Source organism: Barbus barbus (genome assembly GCF_936440315.1).
Source record: "Barbus barbus genome assembly, chromosome: 15".
NCBI classification, from domain to species: Eukaryota; Metazoa; Chordata; class Actinopteri; order Cypriniformes; family Cyprinidae; genus Barbus; species Barbus barbus.
In genome coordinates, this window is record NC_136743.1 from 7,981,562 (window position 1) to 8,008,628 (window position 27,067).

Sequence of the window (27,067 nt, forward strand, 5' to 3'; positions counted from 1 at the left end):
CTGTGTGTGTAACCCTGAGCAGCGGGTTTGGTCACACTCAGGGTGCGCGCGTTCTCGCAGGATGTGGTGAGCGCGAGAGGTGGTGCCGCTCTCAGCTCACGCGGTGACGGTCGGGACAGCGAGACGTGGCTCGGACAGCAGCTGGAAGACACGAGCGAGTTAAAGTTCGTTGGAAAGGGCGGAAAATCACGGGCCGACGGCCGCTCCATACAAGGCAAGGTCGGGTGGGGAACACTTTAGGGAGCAGCGCTGATCCAATCATCGGCGCTCCTGGGAAGAGCCCGGAACCGAGCGACGCAACTCGTTTTGTTTTCTGACAAAGATTTGTAACGTTAAACGTTAGAGATGTTTCTGTAGAAGCTCTCTTGTTTCTTTGGTTGTTTAGGTTTTAGTTTTGTTGTTTGTTTTGGATTTGTGTACTTTGGAGATGAGTGCGTCAGTGAACGGAGTGGGACCCAAACCCGCTCAGAACGGACCGGGTTCTGTTCCTCCGAGCCCCACCGATGTCAAAACACCTGAGCCGGTGCTACCGGACGAGGAGCCGCAGTCTTCGGTGACAGACGCCACGCAGATGGGAATCAAGTTCGCCAAGACATTCCTACTGATTTTCCCCATATACGTGCTGGGATATCTGGAGTTCAGCTTCAGCTGGGTCCTCATCGTCCTGGCCGCGCTGTTCTGGCTCAGACGGAACCAGGGCAGCAGATTTGCTCCGGTGAACCGGGCGCTGGCGTTTCTGGAGCAAGAGGAGCGAGCGGTGCGTCAGAGCGTCCGGAGCTCAGAGCTGCCGCCGTGGGTGAGTTACACACTGAACATCGCGTTACTCCAGTTTGTTAATGTTTCACACGGGGAACTTTGACCTCAGTCTTGACCTGTAGGTCTTACACAGCCCTGTTCAACCGGTGTGTCATTGCTCTGCGTGTGTGGTTAAAATCTGATGCTGTCAAAAGTTTGTGTAACTGACATTGCTTACATACCAGAATGAGTTACAAATCTAATCAAGACCACAAATTGAATCTGAATTATCAGAACTGCACCCATTAAACATTTTGCATAATGACTCTTAAAGGGTTACTCCACACCAAAATTATTATTTTGTCATTAATCACTTACCCCCATGTTCTTCCAAACTCGTAAAAGCTTTGTTCATCTTAGGAACACAGTTTAAGATATTTTGGATGAAAACCGGAAGGCTTGTGACTGTCCCATTGACTGCCAAACAATTAACACTGTCTGTCAAAACACAGAAAAGTATGAAACACGTCGTCAAAATAGTCCATCAGCCATCAGTGGTTCAACCCTAATTTTACGAAGCTACGAGAATACTTTTTGTATGCAGAGAAAACAAAAATAACTACAAAATTTTCAAAAATTTTCTTTCTTTTTTTTTTATATTTTTATTTTTAGTATTTGATAGGTCTTCATTAGAGAGAGACAGATTATGGCATTAACCTTTTTTTTCCCATATTCAAATTTTTCTTATTATTAACACTTTTCTACTACTTTGCGTAAATGTGCTATAATGTGCACTAACTAATCATAAAAATGATAATATTATATTTAAATTAATAATACAAATATTTATGATGTGAATGTCACTTATTGGACATTATAAATTAAAATAATCTTTATTGGTCATAGTAAAAGTAAAACTTTGCATAAATGTGATGACATTAAAAATTAAAATATTTATAATACAATAAAAATCACTTCACTTTTCACTACGCAAAATATTTGTGATACAAAAAAACGCTTTTCAGCCATTACAAATCAATAATTTTATTCTAAATAATATATTTATTATATATAAACACACTTTTAATATGACCAATGAAGATTGTTTTTATTTATAATGACTGATTTCAGTCGTGGCCTAATGGATTGAGAGTCGGAATGGTAACCCAAAGGTCACGGGTTCGAGTCTCAGGTCCGGCAGGGATTGTAGGTGGGGGGAGTGAATAACCAGTGCTCTCTCCACCTTCAATACCACGACTGAGGTGAGACCCTTGAGCAAGGCACCGAACACCCAAATGGCTGCCCACTGCTCCGGGTGTGTGTTCATGGTGTGTGTGTGCACTTGGATGGGTTAAATGCAGAGCACAAATTCCAAGTATGGGTCACCATACTTGGCCACATGTCACGTAAGAAAAAATAAGTACGATTTATAATGAAGTGATATCCACATTTTATTTTTAATAGTTATTTTGTGTATATATCTGTTCAGCACCACCATCGATTCCAAGAAAATCTTCTCTTACAATGAAGTGTAATTAAATAGTAACGTTAGTAAGTATTTGCACAAATTTATAAGCTTTCATGTCAGGCATATTGATTTGCATAAAATGCACCAAAAATATATATTGTGCCCTTAGGCCTAGGTGGAGTTTTAAGGCTTTTAAGAATGTGTATTGATCGACCACTAATTTAAATACTAGATGATGCGTCTATGGTGTGTGTGACTGATAATACATTCTGAACATGAAATAGTAATTCAGAGGCTGCATTCGGAGTCATTTTTCATGAATTTGAATCCTTGTGGGAAAACTTCAAAGCTCTAAGCACAAACAAGGACAAGTAAGGTTGTCAAGTGTGTTTCTTTTGGCCTACAGACTTTGGTGTTCTGTTACTTTAAACAAATGAGTTTGCTGTCTAACCGGAGATCAGAGTTCTGGTATATTAGCAGGCCTGTGTGCTGAAAGCGGCATTCAGGGATACAAAACTCCAGTGTTCACTCCATTAGCTGTAAATCACAATCTTGCCATGGCCAGGACAGGCTGTCATTGTTCTTTCTTTCAGTTTTAGGCTGATATTAAGTAACATGAACAGGTAATTCATGAAACTCGGGTTGACTGATTGTCTGACTTGGGATTGGTTGCATGGTTGTGAGTCAGTGTTATTTTAGTATCATTGATATACTAATATAGTTTTGTTAATATTTTGAGTTTGATTTTGTTTTCTGTTTTCTCTATAATATTAATTTTAAATTAATTTTGTTTTATTTTTTACATTTTTATTACTATTTTTTTTAAATGTCTACCTAGTAATTTTTTTATTTATTAAGTTTCTTTTATTTAGCTTAAATTTTAGTACTTCGTTAAACTAAACAAAAATGAGAGATGTGGTTTTAATAAAATAAGTTTAAGCTTTTTATATTAATTGATTTAACATTTATTTTAAGTAACATGTTTTTTTCCCATGATTTTAATATAGTTAAGTTTAATTGTGAACATGCATGAAAGTGTATTAATCAAAGATGAAACTCACTGCACACACATTAAATACTTAACTTTGCAATAATCATCAATTTTCTGTTGATGTGTTTGAGTGAAGTGGTCTGCTTGTGTGTGTTTGTAACAGGAACTGGTGAAACATTGTTTATTTGTGTCAGACGAGGGCTGTATATGGTGAAAGAACCTCTCCTTAGTGGGTGTGGTGTGTTACTACAGTAACTGCCATTATTATGACATCACCAAAGCACAGTGAGTCCCATGCTGGAGGAAATGTTGCCATAGTGACCTGTCAATCAGATGAGGTGCACCACGTTCTGTTTCTGAACAATAGTTTGGACGAGCAGATACAGTGACACTTTACCTGGAGGGCAGATATTATAAAGGCAGAGCTCCTGCCCTGTTGTGTCTGTGTTTGTGCATGTGTTAATAATTAACGAGGGAATCATTATCAAACATGGCATTGAAAAGCCAGTGAAGTTTGAGTTTTATTAGCTGGACCATGAAGAGGGCACACAAGGGTTTTTGGTTTGTCCAAGCCTTTCTGTGTAACTCATTCACTTCTGAGTAGTGGTCGACAGATATAGGATTTTTGGCGGGAGAGCAGGACGGTCAATTTGCATAAAAAAGCTGATATGGATAATAAAATAAACATAAAAATAGATTTAAGAATTAAATAACACATGCATAAAAATAGCTGTATTTACATTTATTTTCCGTAATATTTATGAAAATAATCTCAAATCAATTTGCAAATAAAATAAAAAAAGTAATAATACAACCCGAATTCTGGAAATTTTAAGTTTTTAAAATTTTAATAAAATGAAAACTAAAAAAAATTTAAAATCACATGAGCCAATATTTTATTCACAATAGAATATAGAGAACATAAATGTTTAAACTGAGAAATTTTACAATTTTATTGTAACATTTGGGCCAATCAGGCACAAATATTTGTTATATTTAACAAATAATCTCTTATGCCCCCTCACCTAATCAAAAGGCCAACTATGAGGGTCTGGGACCCTTCCCCCCCGAAATGCATCTAACACCTAAGAAGGCAGAACAGGTCTCTGGTTCCATGGCAACCCATCTGAGTGATAACACAATTTACTTAGTTGCTAGATATTCTCCCAGCTGAATTTTTTTTAAATTTCTTGCTTTTTCAGCCCTTTGTTGCCCCCGTGCCAACTTGTTTGAGACCTGTAGCATCAAATTGGAAATAAGCTCATTTAGTGGATAAAAGTGTAAAATTTCTCAGTTTAAATATTTATGTTCTCTATGTTCTATTGTGAATAAAATTTTGGCTATTTTGTTATTTGAAAGCCTTTTAGTTTTAATTTTACTCATTTAAAAAACGTCCCAACATTTCCAGAATTCGGATTATAATAAGAATTTGAATTTAAATTGGTCAGCCACTTCTGAGCAGCCTTGCAATCCTTCTGCTGAAAATCTTCAGAAACAAATAGTCAAGCCTCTAAAGTATAAGTGCTTTTCTCAAATAAAGAATATATATTACATAGGCCTATATGTATGTGTGTATGTGTCTCTGTTAAAAAAAAAAAGTTGCAAAAATGTCATTAGAAGCCATAGTAGTAACCATAAGAAAAGCGTTTACTTTGGGGAACAACTGGCAATGCTGCTTCTGGGGATTAAAATAGATTATTACACTAACGTAAACTTAAAATATAACATTTCTAAGCTTCAAATACTTCTTATTTGCTGAATAAATACATCAGAACTTCTGCAGTGCACTACAATACAAAATAGGGCTCCAACAGACTGTTACAAAACAGTTTTTTATGCAAGAGACGCCTTTACTCTCTGTGTGTGTGTGACTGATAGATTTATTACAGTATGTTTGCTTTACTGTCTGATCAAAGTCACAAGGGCCTGAAGAGAGTGTGTTTGTTTAGCTAGTTCTTCTGTTGTCTCTTCTTCTGTATTAGGTGTTGAGAATATGGCCGGTTCTTTCCTGGCTTTGCTCAGCTCCAGTAGTATTTTCTTAAGGGGTAGAGGTTTAAGCACTCAACTTCTGCATTGATTTCCACCCATAGCCATCCACGTGTTCTTTCAGGAAGCACCGTGTTCTTTAGGACAGTATGTCTCTCTCCTCTTGTCTCATCATTTGTCATTGACTGAATAACTACAACTCACTTATATCAGCAGATCTGTCCATCGCCAGCCTCATTCATCTCATCATCTTGTCATCACTGTCTGTAAATTGCTGTGTGGTATCAGCCTGTCTGTTCTCTCTCAGATGAGATGCTTGTTTATTTCGCCATTCATCAACCCAAACAAACTCTTATTGATCAAGTAAGGAGGAAATAGAGCTGTTTTCTTGGGTTTAGTTAACACAGAAATAAAAATTCTGCCATCATTTACTCACCCTCATATTGCTTGTAACTGCTAATCATTCAGTGATAAAAGTCTTATGAGTTTCATGATGCATGATATATCAGTAAAGTATATTAGTTGTCAGTAGGGATGCACCGATACCACTTTTTCCAGTACAGATATTTTCATTGCATTTGTGAATTTTTTAATATTGGGTACAGAAACCAAAAGAGTATGTATAATGTTAGTTGGTTAACTTCATTTATCAAATAGATACGGTCAAACCAAAATTTATTCAGACACCTTCAACATTTCTCACATTACCACAGTTTATTCGCTATAGTTTAGAAAATGGTAATAAAATGAATTTGTTCTATGTCAGAACAAATTCAGCTTGATAATGTCAGATAACTTTGATAGAGAGGTATGTAATGGATTACAGTCAACCAAAAATGATTCAGACAGCTGTTAGTATGACAGTATATATAGAACTATCAATACTTTGTCAGGCAACCCTTAGCCTTAAGGACAGCCTGTAGTCTCCTGGGCATGCTGTCAACCAGGTTCATGCAAACCTGAACTTCAATTTTTTTCCCAGACTCTGTCTGAATAATTTTTGGTCCCAAATTTGTATAAATTTTTACTGGTAGTCCACTGTATGAAGAATTTTTTGTTATAATATGTCACAGTTTACTTTATTTTCTATAAAAAAAACTATTTATTTGCAATCCTCACTTGAAATGAACTATATGAACTATAGTGTCCTGCACCCACTAGTAAAAAAAATATCTAAAATTATATCTGGTGTCTGAATGATATTTGGTTTGACTGTATATCATTTGGTTATTTTCACACTTAATTATGCCCATTAAAATGTATTTTACAAGTTTTTGTTACTCTCACTGTTAATTGTTTTGCTCTATGGTACATCATCTTTAATTTAATAGCATTAGAGCCGCTCCATTGGAGTAGACTGTAATCACGCGTTTTGCTGTAATAATGCAGGGAACCACTCGTTATAAACCTCCTAAATGTGATATTTTCAGAAATAAAAGTCGCATTTTTTTCATCTGAAACGTGCTGCGATTTATATTCCAAAGCCACTCTTATAATGCAGAATCACTCATGAAGCAAGCGAAACGTGCAATGTATTTGTACTGGTGCAGAATGAGAGGGACAAGTACAGAACAGCCTAGCGCATTTCACACAAGCTGTTAGTTTCACTTTAAATTATGTTTTAAATGATGTTTATAATCCACTCAGCAATCAATCAATCCACTCAGCGTGCTTTGCTTAGCCCATCAGCTCGCGCACATCAGCTATTCAGGCGTTAATACTGAATGTTTAACATAAAAATTAATTGCATACATATACTTCGTAGACATCCTTAATCTCTAATAACTCCATTCTGCAGCTTGTTGTTCTGTTGTCGGTGTTTCTTTGTCTGAATATGGCACTTATCTCATGCTGTGTGGTATCGGCGTTTGGTATCGGGGCATTTTAACGAGTACAGGAGCTAAGTATCGGGTATCGGTGCATCCCTAGTTGTCAGCCAATATTACTTTAATTTGTTTAAATATGTATAGTCTGACTATTTTAACATTTAGATTACCTTTGAAGTCATGCAGCACACACTTAATACACTTTAATAACACTATTATTACATTAAAATGTTATGATTTTCTCTAGCACTAATGGTTTTATTTCTATGTTTTTGTTTTCAGACAAAATAGTATAAAATGTTAATTTCATTCTTTTTTGGTCATTACATGAACATCATAATTGGCTAATTATTTAATTAGTGCATCCCTACATTAAGAGCTGTTTTGTGCTCTTTCAGATCCACCAGTCAACAAAAATAATACCATCCAATAATTTTCCTGCTTTGAGTCTGACACACTGACTGTCTGACACGCTGGCTGTCTGATACATTCTGCTCGGCTTAAAAAAAAAAAAAAAAAGCAATTGCCCTTTGACCTTTTCACCAGTCGTGCTAAATAATCTCAGACATGCCTGTGATACCTCACAAAATCATTTAGCAGCTCAAGCTATCAGTCCTCCATCGAGTTCACAATACAATCTACACCTCTGGTTGATTCATTTAGAGGTTAGATGAGGTCAGATCTATATGAAGTTCTTCCTGGTTGCTACAGTCACTCTCAGAATGAGCGTGCCTGTGTGTTTGTTTCTGTTTGTATATGACAAAGTTGTTTGCTTGCCTAGGAAATGACATTGCTGAACAGATCAGATCTTACACAGATGCACACGTTCACGCCCATGCAGATAAATCACACACACATTACTGCATTTGGTCCGAGCGTTAACATGTCCTCATGAATCAGCTTTACGTGCTTAGACTAGCTGCTTGTGTTGTGTCAGAAGAACTGTGCCATTTAAACTGGAATTACTGCATGGAAGTTTCTGACACATTTACATTCACATTTGACTGTATTTATGGATGAAATGAACAAATCTAGTGTGCAATGTTATAGAAACAAGGCAGAAAGATCCAGGATAACATTAAAAATATATTCACAGTGTGTCTGTGAATGAGACTTTGACCCCTAACAAAGCTCTTTGAAGGCCAGAGATATGCGTGTTTGTGACGGAGATAAAACATGTAGAGATTCAGAGTTTGTAATATCAGATCGGATCAGCTCAGCGTCGGCTGCTCTCTGACAGGCCATGGGAATTAGCAGGCTAACTTTAACTGCTGTCTGCTCTCTGCACGTATAATCAGGAAATAACACAGCTTTGAGTCATAGGCTGGCTTTCTCCCCTAGGAAAATATGAGAAAGAAATGGAGCCAAGAAAAAGTCAGGGATTTTCCATTTGGTTTTTCTGGCATATCTCTCACTCACATGCTTTTGTGCCACATCTTTCCATATAGGTCGTTTCTTCCTACCAGAGTTTACACAAATGCATGTTGAGGAAAGTAAGATGAAGAGCCAAAGAGAGAGACACTATGTCTACACTGTGAGCGAGTAGCATGATGCGACCAAAACTAGAACACTACAATTCAAATCAGAATTTATTTTTAAACAGAATTTAACTTGAATTCCACATTGAATTTCTATAGGACTTGGCATGTTAAGAAAGAAAGAAACAAATGATTATTATACATTTTTATATGATTTAATTATGAGCAAAATTGTAACAGTTCTCATTTGAAAACTGCAAAAAACATTTGCAATTTTTACAGAACAGGACTACAGTAAAAACCTGTTAATTGGTTAACTGTAACTTAATTGTGAGATACGGTAAGGTAATTCATCAAACACTGGAAAAGATTTGGTGTAATTGTGAAATTTCCTAGTAAATTTCACAGTTAATACAAAGAAACCACATTTTGCACAATTAATTAAACTTGAAATTTTGAAATTAAAAAAAGAATCAAATAGTGTTTTCTTGTAAAACATACTCCTGTAATAATTTTATTTACAACTTCAAAAATCATTTCAGTAAAAAATTGTAAATGGTTTAATATTGCATTATGGTTGAGGAGGTTTGTAGTGTTGACAGATTTATTGTTGTGATGAGAATACTCTGGTTTTATTGGATCATTCACTCTCAGTGAGATGGAGAGTCGGAGACTGAGAGAGAGCATGTTCTGTTAGCACCTTTAGTCTGCTGGTCTTCAGCATTGTAACAAAATGTTCTAGTTAAACATTTGCTTTATGTCATTAAAATGTGCTCATGTAATGAGTAATTGATATGAGTAATGAGAATAAAATATATAGTTCACTCTTGAAACTCTAGGCACAGACTGATGGGTTGTTAACGTAACTGATGATATTCAGAGAGTTAAACGGCTTGGCACAAGCTGATTGGTTCATGCTGCATATGCAGCCAATGAGCTTACTGCTTTGCATTTAAATCGCTGGCTAGCATTCACTTGAGATTCCTGCAGCAAGCTTTCAGAGTTTCTCTGAAACCCTCCACGTGTATAGATCTGCTACGGGTTATTTTATATGCTATTTGTGCAGCAGCAGTATGTCTTAAAGGTACCATAGAATGGAAAACTGTATTTACCTGGGCATAGTTGAATAATAACAGTTCTGTACATGGAAATGACATACAGTGAGCCTCACCATTGTTTCCTTTTTATGTAAATCTTGTGAATAAAAAAGACCACTGAAAAATAGGCAAATCAGAACATAACACCAACTGTTACTTAACAGTCTGGATCACTAATAGTTACGCCCCCAACATTTGCATATACTCGCCCATTTTCTAGGCCAGCCGCCAGCCGAACCATCAGAAGTTCTGCAGGTATTGTGAAAAAACAAGCGAGGACAACAGCGAAATTGGCAGATCATGGAAATAAATGTTATGTTCCAGGCTGTGCAGGGGATGTGAAGTGCAGGGATGGGTTGGTGTCTGTATTCAGAAAGGCACGGAAAGCAAATAAAATAATCTAATAAAATAAAGCGAGCCACTCAAGCAGGCATCCTCAAATCTGGCCCACTCCTGCAGAGTTTAGCTCTAACCCAATCAAACACACCTGAAGCAACTAATTAAGGTCTTCAGGATGGCGTGAAAATTAAAGGCAGGTGTGTTTGATTAGAGTTGGAGCTAAACTTTGCAGGACAGTCAATCGCCAGGAGCAGGGTTGGGCACCCCTGTTTTAGATCATTAGAAAATCACAGGTAGGTGAGTTTGATCAGGGTTGGACCCAAACTCTGCACTGGAACCCTGCACTAAAGGAACATGGTTAGCTCGTTGCTAGCTGTAGCCTGTTACAGTAAATAAGATTTCACTTACCACATAAACGGAGTAAGGCGAGATGACTGAGGATGATGGCGAATGATTTACAGATCTTGAGCACCACTGACAAGCATCTGATCTTGTAAAATGTGTGGTAAGTACTGCCGCTCCATAGTATAAACAGAGTACATGCGATCGCGAATCTCGAAACTGAATCTTGCATTCCAAAGCAGTTTCAATGCCCAGCATATTAATAGCGGCTCCCTGATGCCCGCATTTTATTTACAGTATAATTACCCAACGATATAACTGCACGAGAAAGTATTGAAATCTATATTTTCCCTGTGTTTCCTTCCTGCTGTGAGCTACTGAAATGAGCCGCACTGTGAAACAGCCAATCAGAGCAGAGCTCAACATTGAGCCGCACTGTGAAACAGCCAATCAAAGCAGAGCTCAACATTGAGCCGCACTATGAAACAGCCAATCAGAGCAGAGCTCAACATTGAGCCGCACTGTGAAACAGCCAATCAGAGCAGAGCTCAACATTGAGCCGCACTGTGAAACAGCCAATCAGAGCAGAGCTCAGCATTGAGCCGCACTGTGAAACAGCCAATCAGAGCAGAGCTCAGCATTATTATTCATGACCCTTCCACATAAGCCAATAACAGACCATTTCATTCTGGGGAGAAATCCTAGGGCTGTAAATGGACATGTAAAACTGTTTCTGGAGAATTTTTACACTTACCTAAGCCACATACCTTCTATGTAGATATCAGAACAATTTAAAATATTGTATCAATGAATTCTATGGCACCTTTAAATACTCACAGCACAGTATCCCTATATGCATTGGCAGTAGCAAGTTCCTGTACTTGCTTGCAGCAGCAGCAATAAACTACAACTACAGCAATAACCAACAGCAGCAGCAAGTCAGCAGCAGCGTAGCAGATCTATTCCACCAAGACCAAATACATTAACATTGTTATATCCATCACCGTGCTAAAATCTTCAGAGAGTTGTCACGATTGAACTAGTTCATTTTAAGAGTTAGAGAAGTTTTGAGTTATTGAATTATTTTGAGAGCTGTAACTGTCAGCTGGTAATGTGCTGTGACTTATGAATGTTTAAAATATCCATTAAAATAAAAATCCGTCTGTTTTGTGTTTCAGGTTCATTTTCCAGATGTGGAGAGAGTGGAGTGGCTCAACAAGGTATGTGTGTGTGGTGATTTTATAAAAATAGGTCTGAATCTATGCTAACCCAGATATGTCTCCTCAAGAGTATTAACTCTCTCTCTCTTTCTCTTTTTTTAACAGACTGTACATCAGATGTGGCCATTTATATGTCAGTTTGTAGATAAAATCTTCAAAGAGACCATTGAACCAGCAGTGCAGGGAGCCAATGCGCACCTTAGTACTTTCACCTTCTCCAAGATAGACATGGGGGACAAGGTACATGCACATGTTTACATAGCTATCTAAATGAGGGCATACCATAGACCTAACTAACTCAAACCCTAAACCAACCCAAAAAGACAACTTTATGTATTCAAATGAAATTCATGTAAAATCATTAAAAAATTCATGCATTTATAAATAAAGCATTTCATTTTAATTTAATTTTTTGTCTATAAATAATTTTAATATATTTGATTAATTATTTAAAAAATATTTAAGTGAATTTTATAAAATTGTATTAACATTTATTTATTAAAAAATAAATATAAGGACTTCTTAATATTTTTTTAAATCTGTTTTTACCTTTGAGCACATACCAAAGATGTATTATATAAAGCTATTTATAATTGCAACATATCAATCTAAACCCTAAATCTACCACTAGAAGTAAACCTTTGGCATTTAAAAATGCTAATAAAAACATTATATTCTAAATCCCTTTTACCTTTGAGGACAATTGCAAAGGAAGATTTAGTCATATTTGGCTCATTTCTAAAGACATTTGTCCTCAAATTAAAACTTAGTAAACCAACACATACATTTACATACTCTTATACACACAGTATATTAATTTTTCATCTGTCTGCAGCCTCTCAGGGTGGATGGAGTGAAAGTTTATACAGAGAATGTAGATAAACGACAGATTATTATGGATCTACAGATCAGGTAAAATACACACAACGCTTACCACTGAGAGTCATTACTGAGCTTGAGATATTGAAAGTCTGTTTGTGTGTTATTGTATTTGTCTAGTTTTGTTGGAAACACTGAAATTGATGTGGATATTAAGAAATACTATTGCCGTGCAGGAATCAAGAGCATACAGGTAAGCGTGTGTGACAGATTCCTGTTTGTGTGTTTCTTACATAAGTTGTTTACATTTGAGTATGTGTCATTACCCTGATAAAAATCAGAGTGACCGCACAGGAGTTTGATATGAGTTTGTGTATAACAGAGCTTTGTTAGTTTATAGTCAGGCATTAGATGTAACGTTAGTCCGTTCTCATGTCTGCAAGCAGAAGTTTTTTTAATTATTTATGAGCTTTTTGGCTTTAACTGAAGAGGATAGTGGAGATGTTACAGGAAACATTATAAGAGGTAGTGGTATCGGGAAATAACCCGTGCAGGATTCAAACTCAGGTCACCTGCACATAGGCCTATTATGTGTGTGGATTATATGCAAGTCAGAATTATTTGGCTATTTGACTAAGTTATGCTGTGATACATTGAGCTATAGTGCTCATGCAAGCAAATTTGAATCCAGCATTTCTCGCTGTTGTACTTTTTTTAATTGTTTGTTGGTTGTATTTGTAGCTTATTGGTGTGTTGAGGGTCATCATGGAGCCATTGCTAGGAGATATGCCACTGATTGGTGCACTGTCTATGTTCTTCCTCAAGAAACCTGTACGTTAACCACCACATATACACACACTATTGTCACATGTAGAAGAACATTCTTTCATTGTATTTGTGTCTGATTCTTTTTTTTTCTTTTTTTTTGCTACATACCTGGCATTACTTAAATTAGTCAATCATACAATATAAAAAATGATGAGAATGTCTGTTATTTAATAATAACCCACACCTTTGTAACTTCACTTAGACCTTTTCTCAGACTCAGAACACTGCTCTGACCTGCTCTGCAGAAACTGTGTTCAAATAAGATCTAAATCCATTCCTCTTAAATTTGTCTCATTCATTCATCTCATTCTCAGCTACACTGTAAAAAAAAAAAAAAAAGTTGAGCCAACTTAAAGTTTTAAGGCAACCAGCTTCAGCGGATTTTTGAGTTCTCTCAACTTATTTTTGTAGGAGATTCTCAACTTTTTGTTGTATAAACTTAAAAGAACAAGTTGAGAAAACTCACAAATCTGCTGAAGCTGGTTGCCTTAAAATTTTAAGTTGGCTCAACTTTTTTTTTTTTTTTTACAGCAAGTATTTGAATTTTGCATATATATATATATATATATATATATATATATATATATATACACACACACACAACATATATGTGTTAAATATTGTTACATGTGTCTTTTTCTCTCTCAGTTGCTGGATATAAACTGGACAGGTCTTACAAATATGTTGGACATCCCTGGAATAAAGTGAGTGATGCACGTGTCAGCCATCACACATCATGTAATCATATTATGCCAGCTTCATAAACCTAGAGAGTGGATAAGGCTGCCTTTGAAATGCACACATGCTGTCACATGACCTATTTTATATTTTGAGGTGGCACAGATAACAGTCTCTCACACAAACATTATACACGCTCACTTCAGTCTCAGAAATGCTGCTCTTCCTGTCAGACCACATCAGACGATCCACGTTTACACCCACTTGTGATGGTGGGGAAATGATGGGGTTTTAATTTTTGTGTTTTATCTTAAAGTCTGCCCTGTGATCCCCTAACAGTGTGTGTGTCCAAACGTAGTTTAATGTTTTCCCAGAGGAGTCTCTCTCTTTCTTTCTTTCTCTCTCTTTTTCTCCTTTTATAGTCATTTCAAAGGTGGAGCTGGTGTTGTGGTTTAGGCGTGGGGAGATCTTGTCCTTTGTTATATTTTCTCTCTCTCTCACACACACACACACACACACGTGCACACACCCTCACAGAAGAGTCACATTTCATGCACTTTTCTGGTTAGACATCAGTGCTGAAATCAATCTGAATTCTTTGATCTCTGAAAAATAAATAAATTAATCCTGATGTGTTACATGTTCAAGCTGTAATGCAAGTTAATTGGTAAATAATGCTATATATACAGTCATTAACATAGTGTGGGTGAAGGGACTATAAACAACTATAAATTGCAGTACTTAAATGAAAACTGTGCTAATGGAGGATTGCTGAGGGAGGATGGAGGAAGTATTATAGTGCTCTAATTCTTCCCCTTATCCCAGTGGTTCTCTCCATTTTTTTTTAATCGAAAGCCCCACATAGCTAAATACAATATTCAAAGGCCTCCCAATATATGTTTTCTCTGATATTTCAGGTGCAATTAAGACAAAGCTACTTGCTCTTCAGCTTTTTGTTCACAGAAACTGGGAGTGTTCATGAATTAATTAACCACAATTCATTTTGTGGTTTCAGAAATTTCAGGAACTGTGGGCAAAAAAGGGGAAGTGTTTCAAATTTTAGTTTGTTGATTGTATATTTTTAGCATTTCAGTTGAAATAAAACATTTCAATATATATATTATAATATTAAGTTTGCTGAGGCCCTCTAGTGGGCCCTGGCCACCTTGAGAACTATGCCAAATGTTTAATTTCACATGGTTTAAGCAAAAAAGGGCCTGAAGATGTGTGCTGAGTCAAAGCAAAAAGGCATTGAAAAGTGTATGTTTCATATCTTAGCATAAATACCAAGAATGGGTATTCAACCCAAAAAAACCTAGCTTTTTTGTACACGGTTATTATTTAGAATAATATTAATATTAATGTTGCTTTTTTTCTACACAGTGGAAATGCAAGCAGATTACAACTGCAGCTATCAAGCTCAATTTACCTAAAAAGTATAATAAAAGTAGTCTGTACAGCTTGTGAATGCATAGTCTTGCCATTCAAAATATCACATATTTTTCAGGAAAAAATGTCTTATGGGTGGATAGATTGAATTTAATGCATTTGACTGACTGATTTGTTCTAATATTTTAAAATCATCACTAATCTCTCTTTCTCTGTCTTTCACAGTGGTCTGTGTGACAGCGTTATTCAGGATATCATATACAGTTTTCTCGTGCTGCCAAACAAAATCACTATTCCACTTGTAAATGATGCACAGATTTCCAGACTCCGCTTCCCCATGCCAAAGGTAACACACTTGTATACTTCACATACACATTCGTACATGTATATAAACAGAATATTTATATCATGTGTGTTTTTGTTTCAGGGTATTCTGCGGATTCACTTTCTGGAGGCACAGGACCTGGTAGGGAAGGACAAGTTTCTGGGTGGCATGATAAAAGGAAAGTCAGACCCGTATGGCGTCATTAAGCTGGGTAATCAGCTCTTCAGATCCAAAATCATCAAAGAGACAGTTAATCCTAAATGGAACGAAGTTTATGAGGTAAGGGACTAATTTTTGATTGAATCTGTCCTCCTCTGACATGTTTTTATTTACCAACCCAAGGTGTTTATGTGTGTTTTAGGCATCTGTGTACGATCACCCAGGACAGAATTTGGAGATAGAGCTTTATGATGAGGACCATGATAAGGATGATTATTTGGGAAGGTAATGGCTGTGATTAATTTAATCAATCTTTAAATAATTACAAGCAATAATACTTCAGAATTCCACCTTCAAGATCGTCAGGATCTGTGTGTGGATGTTTTTATTTTTAACATTTGATTTTTGCCCTCATGTATTCTTTAGCCTTACCATCAACGTAGAGGAACTAGAGAAGGAACAGAAAGTAGATGAGGTACAAAAAAATACCTTTTTGTTTAATTTTGGTCTTAACATCTGTCCAGCTTTATTTTTGTATGAGCTCAAAGCTTGTCTTTGACTTAGCATCATTTACTCAGCCTTGTGATGTTCCAGACCTTTATGACTTAATTTCTTCTGTGGAGCATGAATAGTAGATTTTTAAAGCACGTCCTGCCTCCTCTTTTCCAAAAAAGTGAAAGGGACCTGTATTATGCATGTGGTATCATAGGATGAGTAAATGATAGCAGAATGTTCATGTTTGAGTGAACTATACCTTTAATAAAGTGTTATTATTATAAAGTACAAAGTTTTAAAATGAAATGTGTGTGTGTGTGTGTGTTTGTGTGTGTGTAGTGGTTTGTACTTGATGATGTTGCCACAGGAAAGCTTCACCTGAAGATCGAATGGCTTTCTCTTCTCCCTACACCTGATAAACTCGATGAGGTAACATAACACACCTCTTATACACATCAAAGTGATATTATATGACTTCTGTTAATGATTTAGACTTTACTGATCAAATAACAAATGTACACTACCCATTAAAAGTTTAGGGTCAGTAAGAAAGAAGTCTGTTGTGCTCACTAAGGCTGCATTTATTTGATCAAAAATACAGTAAATCCAATAATACAGTAAAAATTGAAATATTGTGAAATAAAATGTAATTTATTAATGTGACGGCAAAGTTGAATTTTCAGCATCATTACTCCCAGTCTTCAGTGTCACATGATCCTTCAGAAATCATTCTAATAGGCTGATTTTTGGTGCTCAGTAAACATTTATTATTTTCAATGTTAAAAACAGCAGTTGTGCTGCTTAATATTTTTGTGGAAACTGATTTTTTCAGGATTCTTAGATGAATAGAAAATTTAAATAAACTGTATTTCTTTGAAATAGAATTCTTTTGTTATATTATAAATGTATTTAACTCTCAAAAAAAAAAAATTTACTGACCCCAAACTTAGTATGTATAGAAGAACTATAACAAAAATACGAACTGCACATTTCTACTTTTAAACTCTGAAATTTCCCAATTCTATAAACTTATACACTGCAAAAAATGCTTTTCATGCTTAGATTTTTTTGTCTTGTTTCCAGCCAAAATATCTAAAAATTCTTAAATCAAGAAGAGTTTTCTAGACAAGTAAAATTCAGAAAAAACAAGTCAAAATTAAGTGAGTTTTTGCTTGAAACAAGCAAAATAATCTGCCAATGGGGTAAGCAAAATAATCTTGTTTTCTGTTTGAAATAAGATTATTTTGCTATAATTTTGTGATAATTATTGCATGTAAAATAAGACATCATTTACTCCTTTTAAAGAGGCAAATCCCCACACACAGCACAGAGTCGGCACTGATTAAAGTTTTATGTGTTGCTTTTCAGGTTTTAAGCAGCATTAAAGCAGATAAAGTGCAGGCCAAAGATGGACTGTCATCAGCGTTACTGTTGGTGCATCTGGACTCAGCCAAAAATCTGCCAGTGAGCATTAACACACACACATACTCACCCACACTTGCTTCTTTCTTTCTTCCTCATTTTTCTATGCTCCACCTTCCCTCTTTCATCAGGTATCACTTCTACTACTACACTTGCCTTTTTCTCCTTTCATCCTCTGTTTCTTTCTGTTGACCCACTCTGGTTTCCTGTCACTCTGGGTGAAGAGTGTTTTTGAGGGGCACGTGGGCAGTGGGTGTCTGAGAGAGCGCCGCTCTGCCGGGCTGGTGTTCTGTGAGAACACTTCTGCCCTCTACAGGACAATGTTTGTGAGTCACTCTGCTGGCATTTCCATTAGATTGGTCTGCTTGCGTTTTACCTGCATTTGGTGCATTAACAGCTGGTTATTTCATTTACAAATGTTTCATAGTTAAATCTCAACTTTACTTTTGCATGTAAAATCTTCCTGTAATGCTGTTCAAACTCTGAGGACTGTTTTGTTTGTCGTGGTTTGTTCTGTCAGCATGCTAGTGTTTATAGAGGCCCCGCCTGCATTTTGCATAGATATAAATAGTCTGTATTAGAGGTGTTAATGCAGCCGTTTTTGTGTGTGCAGTTGTTTTTTCACTGCAAAGGTGCACTCTTTCCTTTAAAGAGGGCATTTGAATATAGAGCATCAGAGGTGGTTCAGGGAAAACATTTTGACTATGTTCACACAACAACAGAACGCAGTTGTCTGCACTGTTTGGAGAGCTAAATGAGGTTATGTGGTTATGGATATTGCTGATCAAGTTTTTTTTATTGGTCAACAATGATACCAATATCTAGAAAGAAGGTTAACTGATCACTTATGGTATAATGGATGTGTGTATGTATGATAATAATGATAAGAAAAATAATATGTGATATCAAAAGAGACCTGCACAAAATTGCTGGAATTAAAATGTACTAAATAGGCTTTTTTCTGATTTCATTATTTGAAATCAGACTTTTTTTAATCAATTGATGAAGCAATATTTGTCAAGGATAAAATCATTATTGGTCAATATTGATAATCTCAAAAAGGACCAAATATTTGCTGATTAACTTTGTAAGAGAGATTGTGACAAGGAAATGTGATACACTACTCTTCAAAAGTTTGTGGTCAGTAAGTTATTTTATTTTTTATTAATGGATATAGGATTGAATATGGCAAAGATGCATTATATTAATCAGAAGTAACAATAAAGACTTCATACAAAAGATGTCTATTTCAAATAAATGCTGCATTAATTTCTTCTGTTACTTTCGAACTGTTCATCAGATCAGAGTCTTCAAAAATGCGTCACAGTTTCCTTAAAAACATTAAGTAGCACAACTGTTTTAATATTCATATCCACTAAATCAGCAAATTAGAATGATTTCTAAAGGATCATGTGACACTGAAGACTTGAGTAATGGCTGCTGAAAATTCACAATATTGCTGTTTTTACTGTAACTTTGACAGAGCATAAGAGGCTTCTTTCAAAAACAAACAAAAAAATGTTACAGACTCTGAAATTTTGAACAGTAGTGTGTGTGGGGGGGTGTAACATAGAGATGCAGTAGAGTGTCAATTTTGGAAGCATGTTGAATGAAACGGGTCTCACTCTGCACTTCACTGTATGAAATACATGATTAAACAATGTCACACAAGCAACATTTGATACAACAGTTATACATTTATTTATACATGCAGATTAAACTATTTCAGACATAATATTGGAAAGCTACTTTGTCTATATTTGCTTTGCACAACAATTTCCACACAAAAACAGAATCAACTGTTGTGTGTCTCCGAGCAGAAAGCAAACGTTGCTGGTCCAAAGCGTGAAAAGCTCCAGGGCTATTTTATTAAATATCAGCACATTTGGAATGACTGTAGCTGTAACTATTGTATAACTGTTGCTATATCAGCCCATGCCTCATTATATCATTTTCATCAGTCACTGAAAGCGTTTGAGTGAATTCAGGCGTCTTGTAGTGTCCTGCAGTGCCCATGACATTGTGTGACATGTTTCTGCAATCAAATTTGTTGCGGGTTGATTTGCAGTGAAGTGTGGGTTGGACTGATTCTCTTTGGATTGCCTTGTCTATATTTCTCTTTCATGTTTATTTCTATCATTCTTTCTTCATCACTGTCCTTGACACCTAAATTGTGTCCTTTCATGTGCCCAGTCACCAGGCATGACTAATCAAACGCAAATGAATAAAAATATGCTGATGTGTTCTGCTAGGGCTCTTTCATCATTTGAACAAATCATACGGATAAAATACAATGAGGCATCATCTTTTCTCATTTTCATCAAATTAACCATGCATTCATTTCGTAATCATTCATTTTGTTGTGTATGATTGAGTGAGTACTCCAGGATGTCTGTTTTTGTGCAATTATGAATTTAACTCTGCATGCAATGCTCCTAATAATCCTGCCTGTATTTGTGTGTGTGTGTGTGTGTGTGTGTGTGTGTGTGTGTGTGTGTGTGCGTGTCTCATCCTTTTCTGTTTGGGGAAATAAGCGCAATCCTTTAGAATTCAACAATGCAGGTCTGAAGAAGGGTACATTGAATAAAGCGATAAAGGTAACACAATCAGTTTCTCACAATTTACACACACACATAATGATGTAGAAAGACGTGGCAAGTTGTTTATGTCGATTTAAGATCCTCCTGCTGCAGGATTCGTGTCTGCTGTTTGTGTGCTTTGATTAACCGCATGCAGACCTGCACAAACGCACTGAATTCAGACTCTGAATGCCACAGAGACTATTTCTCTTATGTACATTTCAGCCAGCTTTCCAATCCCATTTTCCCAATTCTGAATTGATTGCGTTTAATTCAAGCAAAATATGAATCAAGATTATACACACAATCGTACATAAATGCAACATATAAGACCTTGCTTGAATTTAACAAGTTTTTAGGTTTTTATGTCCTGATAGTAATATAGTACATGACATTCATAAGGGGAAATGACTACTGTTATTTTAATTTAATGGAATAAATACAATATTTTAAACTTTCTATCTAATGGAATATTTCCAACTTTAATGTTTACCACATCTGGACTAAATCCATGGCATGCTGTCTATTATCAGGGTCAATCATTTGGACAAGTTTTAACAATAATAATTTATTTTAGCATGTATTGCTCAGTAAACATTCTTGTTACTTGATTTTAAATTGCTCCTTTGTTTAAATGTGAAAGTGCATTAACTGGACCAGCCTAGTATATTGTGATTTGAACCAAAGAAGCAGAATTTTCAGTACCATTTAATTAGATTACAGTGCTAATTCGAAAATGTTATTAAAACATCATTTTGAATATCAGTTTTGTAGATTTTTGACTTTTCCATTCAAGTAAATAGGACATTTGTTTGTATGTGTATAAGCTACATAGAAAACAGTTTGAATGTGACTTTGAACAAAACAAATATTGCTAAACAATCTTATGCAAACATATGAAATGTTATGTGGTAATCACATAGATTAAATATTTATTTACAGTGTTACCTGCTCAGCTTTCCATGTACTGTAACTTTCTGTGGTAATGGACAGCATGCCCGGTGTGGTTCATAGTCATTGCAGATTTAGACCGGAGTAAATATCATATGGTTACTAAGAATCATTTCACGCCATTAGTGTGCAGATATGTACTGTAGATTATTATTGTTTGATTTAAATCCTTTTGTTATTAGCTTTAGTAAGAGTGTGGTTAAGGTTGATAATGTTATTTGTGCATATTGTTATTTGTATGTGTTTAATATGAAAGCGTTGTTAATAACTATTTGTATGCTCTATAGTCTGGTAAAAAGGTCAGCAGTGTGCCCAGTCCATTCGTCCAGTTTACTGTGGGACATAAATCCTTTGAGAGCAAGGTAAATACACTGATGCACACAAGTAATGTCTTTAAATTTAAATGTGCATAACATTTTGTGTTATTCTTGTAGGTGCAAATTTAAACATGAAACATAGTGCGAGGCTCTTTGAAATGGCTTTGAATGAAAAGAGATGAATGCATATAAATTCATTACACTTATTAGTTGATGTTTAGCTGTCTTTGTATAACAGTATTTCACTGCAAAATGTGATGTTGCAAGTTTGCTTAAGTCAGACTTTACTGTGAATTTTTAAGATGGTAAAATAATTCCAATTCAGAACCTTTGTGTTTTCACTGTTGCTAAATGTATAATGGATAAATGTTTTTCATTCTTTTCTCGTTACAGACAAGATATAAAACCAACGAGCCGCTTTGGGAGGAGGCCTTCACATTCCTGATCCACAATCCAAAGTGTCAAGAACTTGAAGTGGAGGTAAAACACGAGCATGCACTCGCAGACACATGGGGTTTTGTGGTTTAATGGTTGAAAATTTGGGCTGGTCCCTGAAAGGCGAAAGATTTGAACACTGCAAGGGTGTTCTTGATATTGTAGGAATGTGTAACAATAATTTGGCATCATACTAGCTATTCCCTTCCAAGTGATGTATTTAGACTGGATTTGTTGCCCTGCTATCCTTTTTGCTACTTTGTTTTTTGTCTATTCTCTTTTTAAATGTAATTGTATGTGTATTTATTTATTTATTTCCGGAAAATAACTAAATCATAGAAATCAAGGTATTAATAAAAATTGACTCAATTGTTCTCTATTCATGGAAAGTATATATAGTTTGGAAGTTGCAGTGTTTACAACACAGTGGTGTGTCTCATACGAGTCACAGTCTGATGTTTTGTGTGTATGCAGGTAAAGGATGAGAAGCACGAGTGTTCCCTAGGGACATTTTCTCTTCCTCTGTCAAAGCTGCTGCAGGAGGATCAGATGACTATCAGTCAGCGATTCCCACTCAGGAACTCAGGACCCGGCTCTACGCTTAAGATGAAGATTGCACTTAGGGTAACACACAAACATCTCGCACACACACATTTTTGTTTACTGAAATTTAAATAATTCATGGAAAGTAAAGGAAAACTAATAGAAACAAAGCTAAAAACAGTGGTTGATTTCGGTAATACTTTGACCAATTCTCACAATTAACTAGTTGCTTATAACCATGCATATTACTAGCATAATTATTAGTACATATAAAGCACATATTAATGCCGGATTCTGCATGACCATATTTTAGATCCCTTAATCCTACCCCATACCTAAATTTAACAACTATGACTTTGCCAGTTTGAGGCAAAAGTCATAGTTAATAGTTAGTTAATAGTGAGAATTGGACCCCAAACTAAAGTGTCTTTCATCAAGCTAAATATCTAAATTACTCTTTGTATTGATGGATGGAGTAAAAAACTTTTCACAATTTAAGTAAAAATTAAAAGTACAGTATTTGAAATATTACCTAGCGGGTTTTGCAATTCAGTGGTCTTAACCATTGTACAAGTAATTAGCTCTATCAATGTTCTGTAGATTCCTCAACTATAAAACCTTAAATTAAAGCTGCAGTCCATAAGTCTTACCTCTTTGTCGCCATCTGTGTTTGAAAACCTGGAATTGCAGCTCTGTGCGGCATTATCCTCCTTGCACGGGGTTGAGATCCGGTGATCCGGTGCTCCGGCACGGCTCCAGCGTGGATGAATCTAATGTTTTGAGGTGAATGTGTAGCTGTCAGTCACCGCACCGGTGTGGATACTGTACTCAGGAATCACAGATTCTAGCCGAAGTCTTGGAATATATGACCCAAATAAGAATTTTCACTGTATATTGCCATCTGAACAAGTAACAAGCTTGTTCTGTCCAACTGAGGAAAAAAGAATTACAATAAATCGCACTACCAATGGTGATTAAATTAACGATCGGTTAACTCATATCACATCAAACCGTGCATATTGTTATACTTCTCAAATTATTAATGTTAACAACATAAGCATTGCGTGACAATGAGTAATAGTGTGTATTAGTGTGTAGATTTCAATTTCTGTACAGTCTTATCTAATTGTCATGCCATTCGAATTTCATATTAAGAAATTTTTAACTGTAAGTAGCCTCAGCAATAATTTAACCATTAAAACCATAAGCAAAAAGAAATTTCTTCATTTTATGCTTTTAAAAATACATATTTTCAAAGCAGCTTCAGTGAAAATAGTGCCTTAATGGCCTCATTGAGCAGGTTAAACACGACTGGCAAAGAAACAACTGAACCTTGCCCTATATAGAGGGTCCATCTCAGCAGGGAGTGTCACTTTTGCTAAAAATACACACAAAAAAGTCTGTAACCAATGAATATCTGTCTATATGTGTATTTTAGATTCTCTCTATGGATAAGTTGGCAGTATTAGATCAGCCGTCCTCAGTTCAGCTCCGTCGCCCCAGTTCCAGCGCGACCCCCAACCCCAATGTTTCAGAGCCCACCCCAGCATCCAAAACCCAGCAGCCAACCCCAGCACCCAGAAGCCCGAACACCCCCACACCCTCCCCGCGGGTGGAGCCCCTAATAGACAGCAGGCCTTTAGAGGACTCACCTACCCGTCTGGCTAAATCAGGGCGAAGCATGTCTAACCTGGCCATCTCTGGCTCTGCGCTACACCTAAACAGCAAAGAGCCGACACCCAGCATAGCATCTGACATCTCTAACCCCAGCAACGCCCAGGAGCTCCAGAGGACAATACAACAATTACAGAAGTATGTTTGAACATTTTTTACATATTTTGACCTTTCTGTCTGGTGCCATTCATGGTTTGTTGAGATTCCAACACCGCAACAGTCAAAAAAGTATCTGTTTTTACAGTGGAGCCTCACCTGGTTTCGCTCCTTTGGGTGAAATTCAGTTAACCATCAGACACAGTCCCCAAAGAAACAAACTAATTGTCGTGGTACACAGCTGCAGGTAAGATACATGTGACTTTTGATCCTTCTGAAGTATTTCAGTGCTTCTGAAAGATATTTTTAATATGAAAGTCTTCATATTTTTGTGTTTGCAGGAATCTGATCTCTTCTACTGAAAGTGGTTCTGATCCATACGTCCGTTTATATTTGCTGCCTGATAAACGACGCTCTGGACGCAGAAAAACAAGCACGATGAAGAAAACAGTAAATCCCATCTATGATCAAACGTCAGTTTGTTTTTCCTCTTCCAGTCTCTTTAAGTCTTCTCATTTTGCATTGAATAAAAATACTTGTATTTGTGTTTTTAAATAAAGTGTTTGTGTGTTGCGTGCACATGTGTTTGTGTAGGTTTGAATTCAGCGTGTCATTTGTGGAGTTGCACAGAAGAACACTAGATGTGGCTGTGAAGAATGGAGGAGGAATTCTGTCAAAACACAGAGGGCTGCTGGGAAAGGTTACATCCCTCACATCATAAATGACATTAGAAATAACAGTCCTCACACCATTTACAACATAACTTAAATCTTTTTTATAAGATAAAAAACATTCAGTTAGCCATTCACAATATCCTTAATATCATTGTTCTAAATCTAAATTATAGAATATTATTTTCTTTTATTATTTTTTGGCTCTCATGAACAAATTATTCATATATAAAAATGATGTGTGTTTCTCCCAGGTGTTAGTTGACTTGACCTCTGAGGATATAACAAAGAGCTCAACGCAATGGTAATAAATTTATATAATTTTGAAGCCTTTAATATGAATATGATGATATCGATTATACTGAATATTCCCATTACTGTAATTACGGTGCATAAAATGTACTTTACAGTGGTTATTTACAGTTTAACCTGATGTACAGTGTGCCCTATTTAAAAATCTCTCAAAATGCATCATTTTGGAGAAGAAAAATTATTTAAAATATTTATATTTAATAAATATTTAATAAATCATGCTTCAGAAGGTTAAATAATACTACTATGTTTGTTTAAATTTAAGTAATGAGAGTTAGAAGCCAAATTTTCTTTATTCAAAATATATACATAAATTTAGTCAAATATGACCCAGACATTTCTTGCCCGTTATTTATGAAAATGGCACAGTAAAAACAACAACAACAATCATGTTGTTCATGAATTCATTCATATTTAGCCAAAGGTGTGTGAACATGGTATCAGACATTTTTATATGAATGTGTTTGTGTGTTTGGCAGGTATGAGCTTTCAGTGGACGGGCTGAGGCGACAATCCCCTTAATCAAAGGAACCAACTTCCTTCTGCCTACACATACTGTATTAAAAAAAAAAAAAACTACAAATCCCTACGCAAGACTCCAAACCTCAGCCATATTTAAACCATGTGTTTTAGCCGTGGGCAAAATTTGTACATGTTGGATCTTCAGATTTTATCAATTTTAATAGATTTACAGTGTCAAAGAAGAAAAAAACGCTATTGATGTAATGTGCACTGACTTACCAAGAGTGAAAGAGAAACTGAGAGTGTTTAGAGATTTTTAAAGTTAAAAAGGGATACGGTTCAGCGGCATCTGTTGGATTGATTAGTTGTTTACGCATTTAGACTTCTAAACCAAGAGTGGCAAACTCTAACAACATCCGCCATTTACACATTTATGGCGGAGAGATTATATAATATATATAATTAATCTCAGACTGTAAATATATACAAATAAATCTTAAAAAGGAATTATAGTATTTGGAAAGGTTTCATAAATATTAACCGTAAGAGTTCTTGTTAAACAAGCACTGAACTCTTTGAAAGTGTTATATATTATAATCTCTGTTAATGCCTACAGATGCTCCTTTTAGGAGACAAATTTACCAAAGAAGTACTCTGCTCATTATAAAGTGAGTGTGTGATTAAACCAGATATGCACCTAAATGTTTTACACACCCAAGTGTTCATATATGTGTGTTATGTGTTCTCTGGTGTGGTTCAGCATCCACCATCACAGCACTGGCTGTCAGTGCTTAAACATGCATGGGCAGCTACAGTGTCACATGACCCTGGATATCTAATGCTGCCATATCTCTGTATCTTGTTTGGCCTTTCTGTAGCACTCGGTCACATGTTCACTCCTTCAAAAACACCTGGTTACCTCTCACCGCTGCTTCCTCAGTCATCTGCATCTCATAGTTATAGAAAATGTCTTGTGCGATATTAAGTCTGATATTAAGTGAAGGTTGTGGTTTCGTCTGCTGCAGTGTCAGTGAGCTGAGCTTATGATATGCAGATGGTCAAACCTCAAACTGTTCTGTTTTCATTTTATTCCTGTCAGCAAGAATGTTTTTATTGTATAAATTATTGTGAATATTATGACAGATTTTATGATGCTTATTATTATGATTAATACTTATCACAAAAAGCAAACGTATGCAGTCAGAGCAACTCTCTGTGCTGAGCTTGCCTTATAGATGTATATATATATTTCCTGTGCCTTATGACCAACAATATACTTTGCTTCGGGGATATTTGGCATCAGATATAGGATTGTAAAGTCTCTGTATTTGATGATGTCCACTGTTTCCTTTTCAATAAACAATTTATTCTATACCAATAAATATAGTTTGAATGGAGGAAAGGAATAATTATTTGTGTTGATGTCATAT

At 36.0% G+C, this 27,067-nt stretch overlaps 1 protein-coding gene across 2 annotated transcripts; it reads left to right on the forward strand.

Annotated features, from left to right (window-relative positions):
- Positions 1–27,041, forward strand: LOC306881152 (extended synaptotagmin-2-like). Of its 2 annotated transcripts, XM_079435076.1 has the most exons (23): positions 19–796; positions 11,441–11,482; positions 11,588–11,722; positions 12,318–12,394; positions 12,482–12,554; positions 13,043–13,132; positions 13,778–13,833; positions 15,422–15,542; positions 15,624–15,800; positions 15,883–15,965; positions 16,107–16,155; positions 16,515–16,604; positions 17,544–17,639; positions 20,132–20,194; positions 21,415–21,489; positions 21,838–21,924; positions 22,354–22,503; positions 23,861–24,234; positions 24,341–24,439; positions 24,534–24,665; positions 24,787–24,892; positions 25,118–25,167; positions 25,655–27,041. In XM_079435076.1, exons 1-23 carry the CDS (start codon positions 428–430, stop codon positions 25,695–25,697), a joined length of 2,637 nt encoding a protein of 878 aa, XP_079291202.1. In that variant the 5' UTR covers positions 19–427; the 3' UTR covers positions 25,698–27,041. The 2 variants fall into 2 exon arrangements, with proteins under 2 accessions (XP_079291203.1, XP_079291202.1); XM_079435077.1 differs by lacking the exon at positions 20,132–20,194 and having other exon boundaries at positions 1–796.
- Positions 27,042–27,067: the final 26 nt, after the last annotated feature.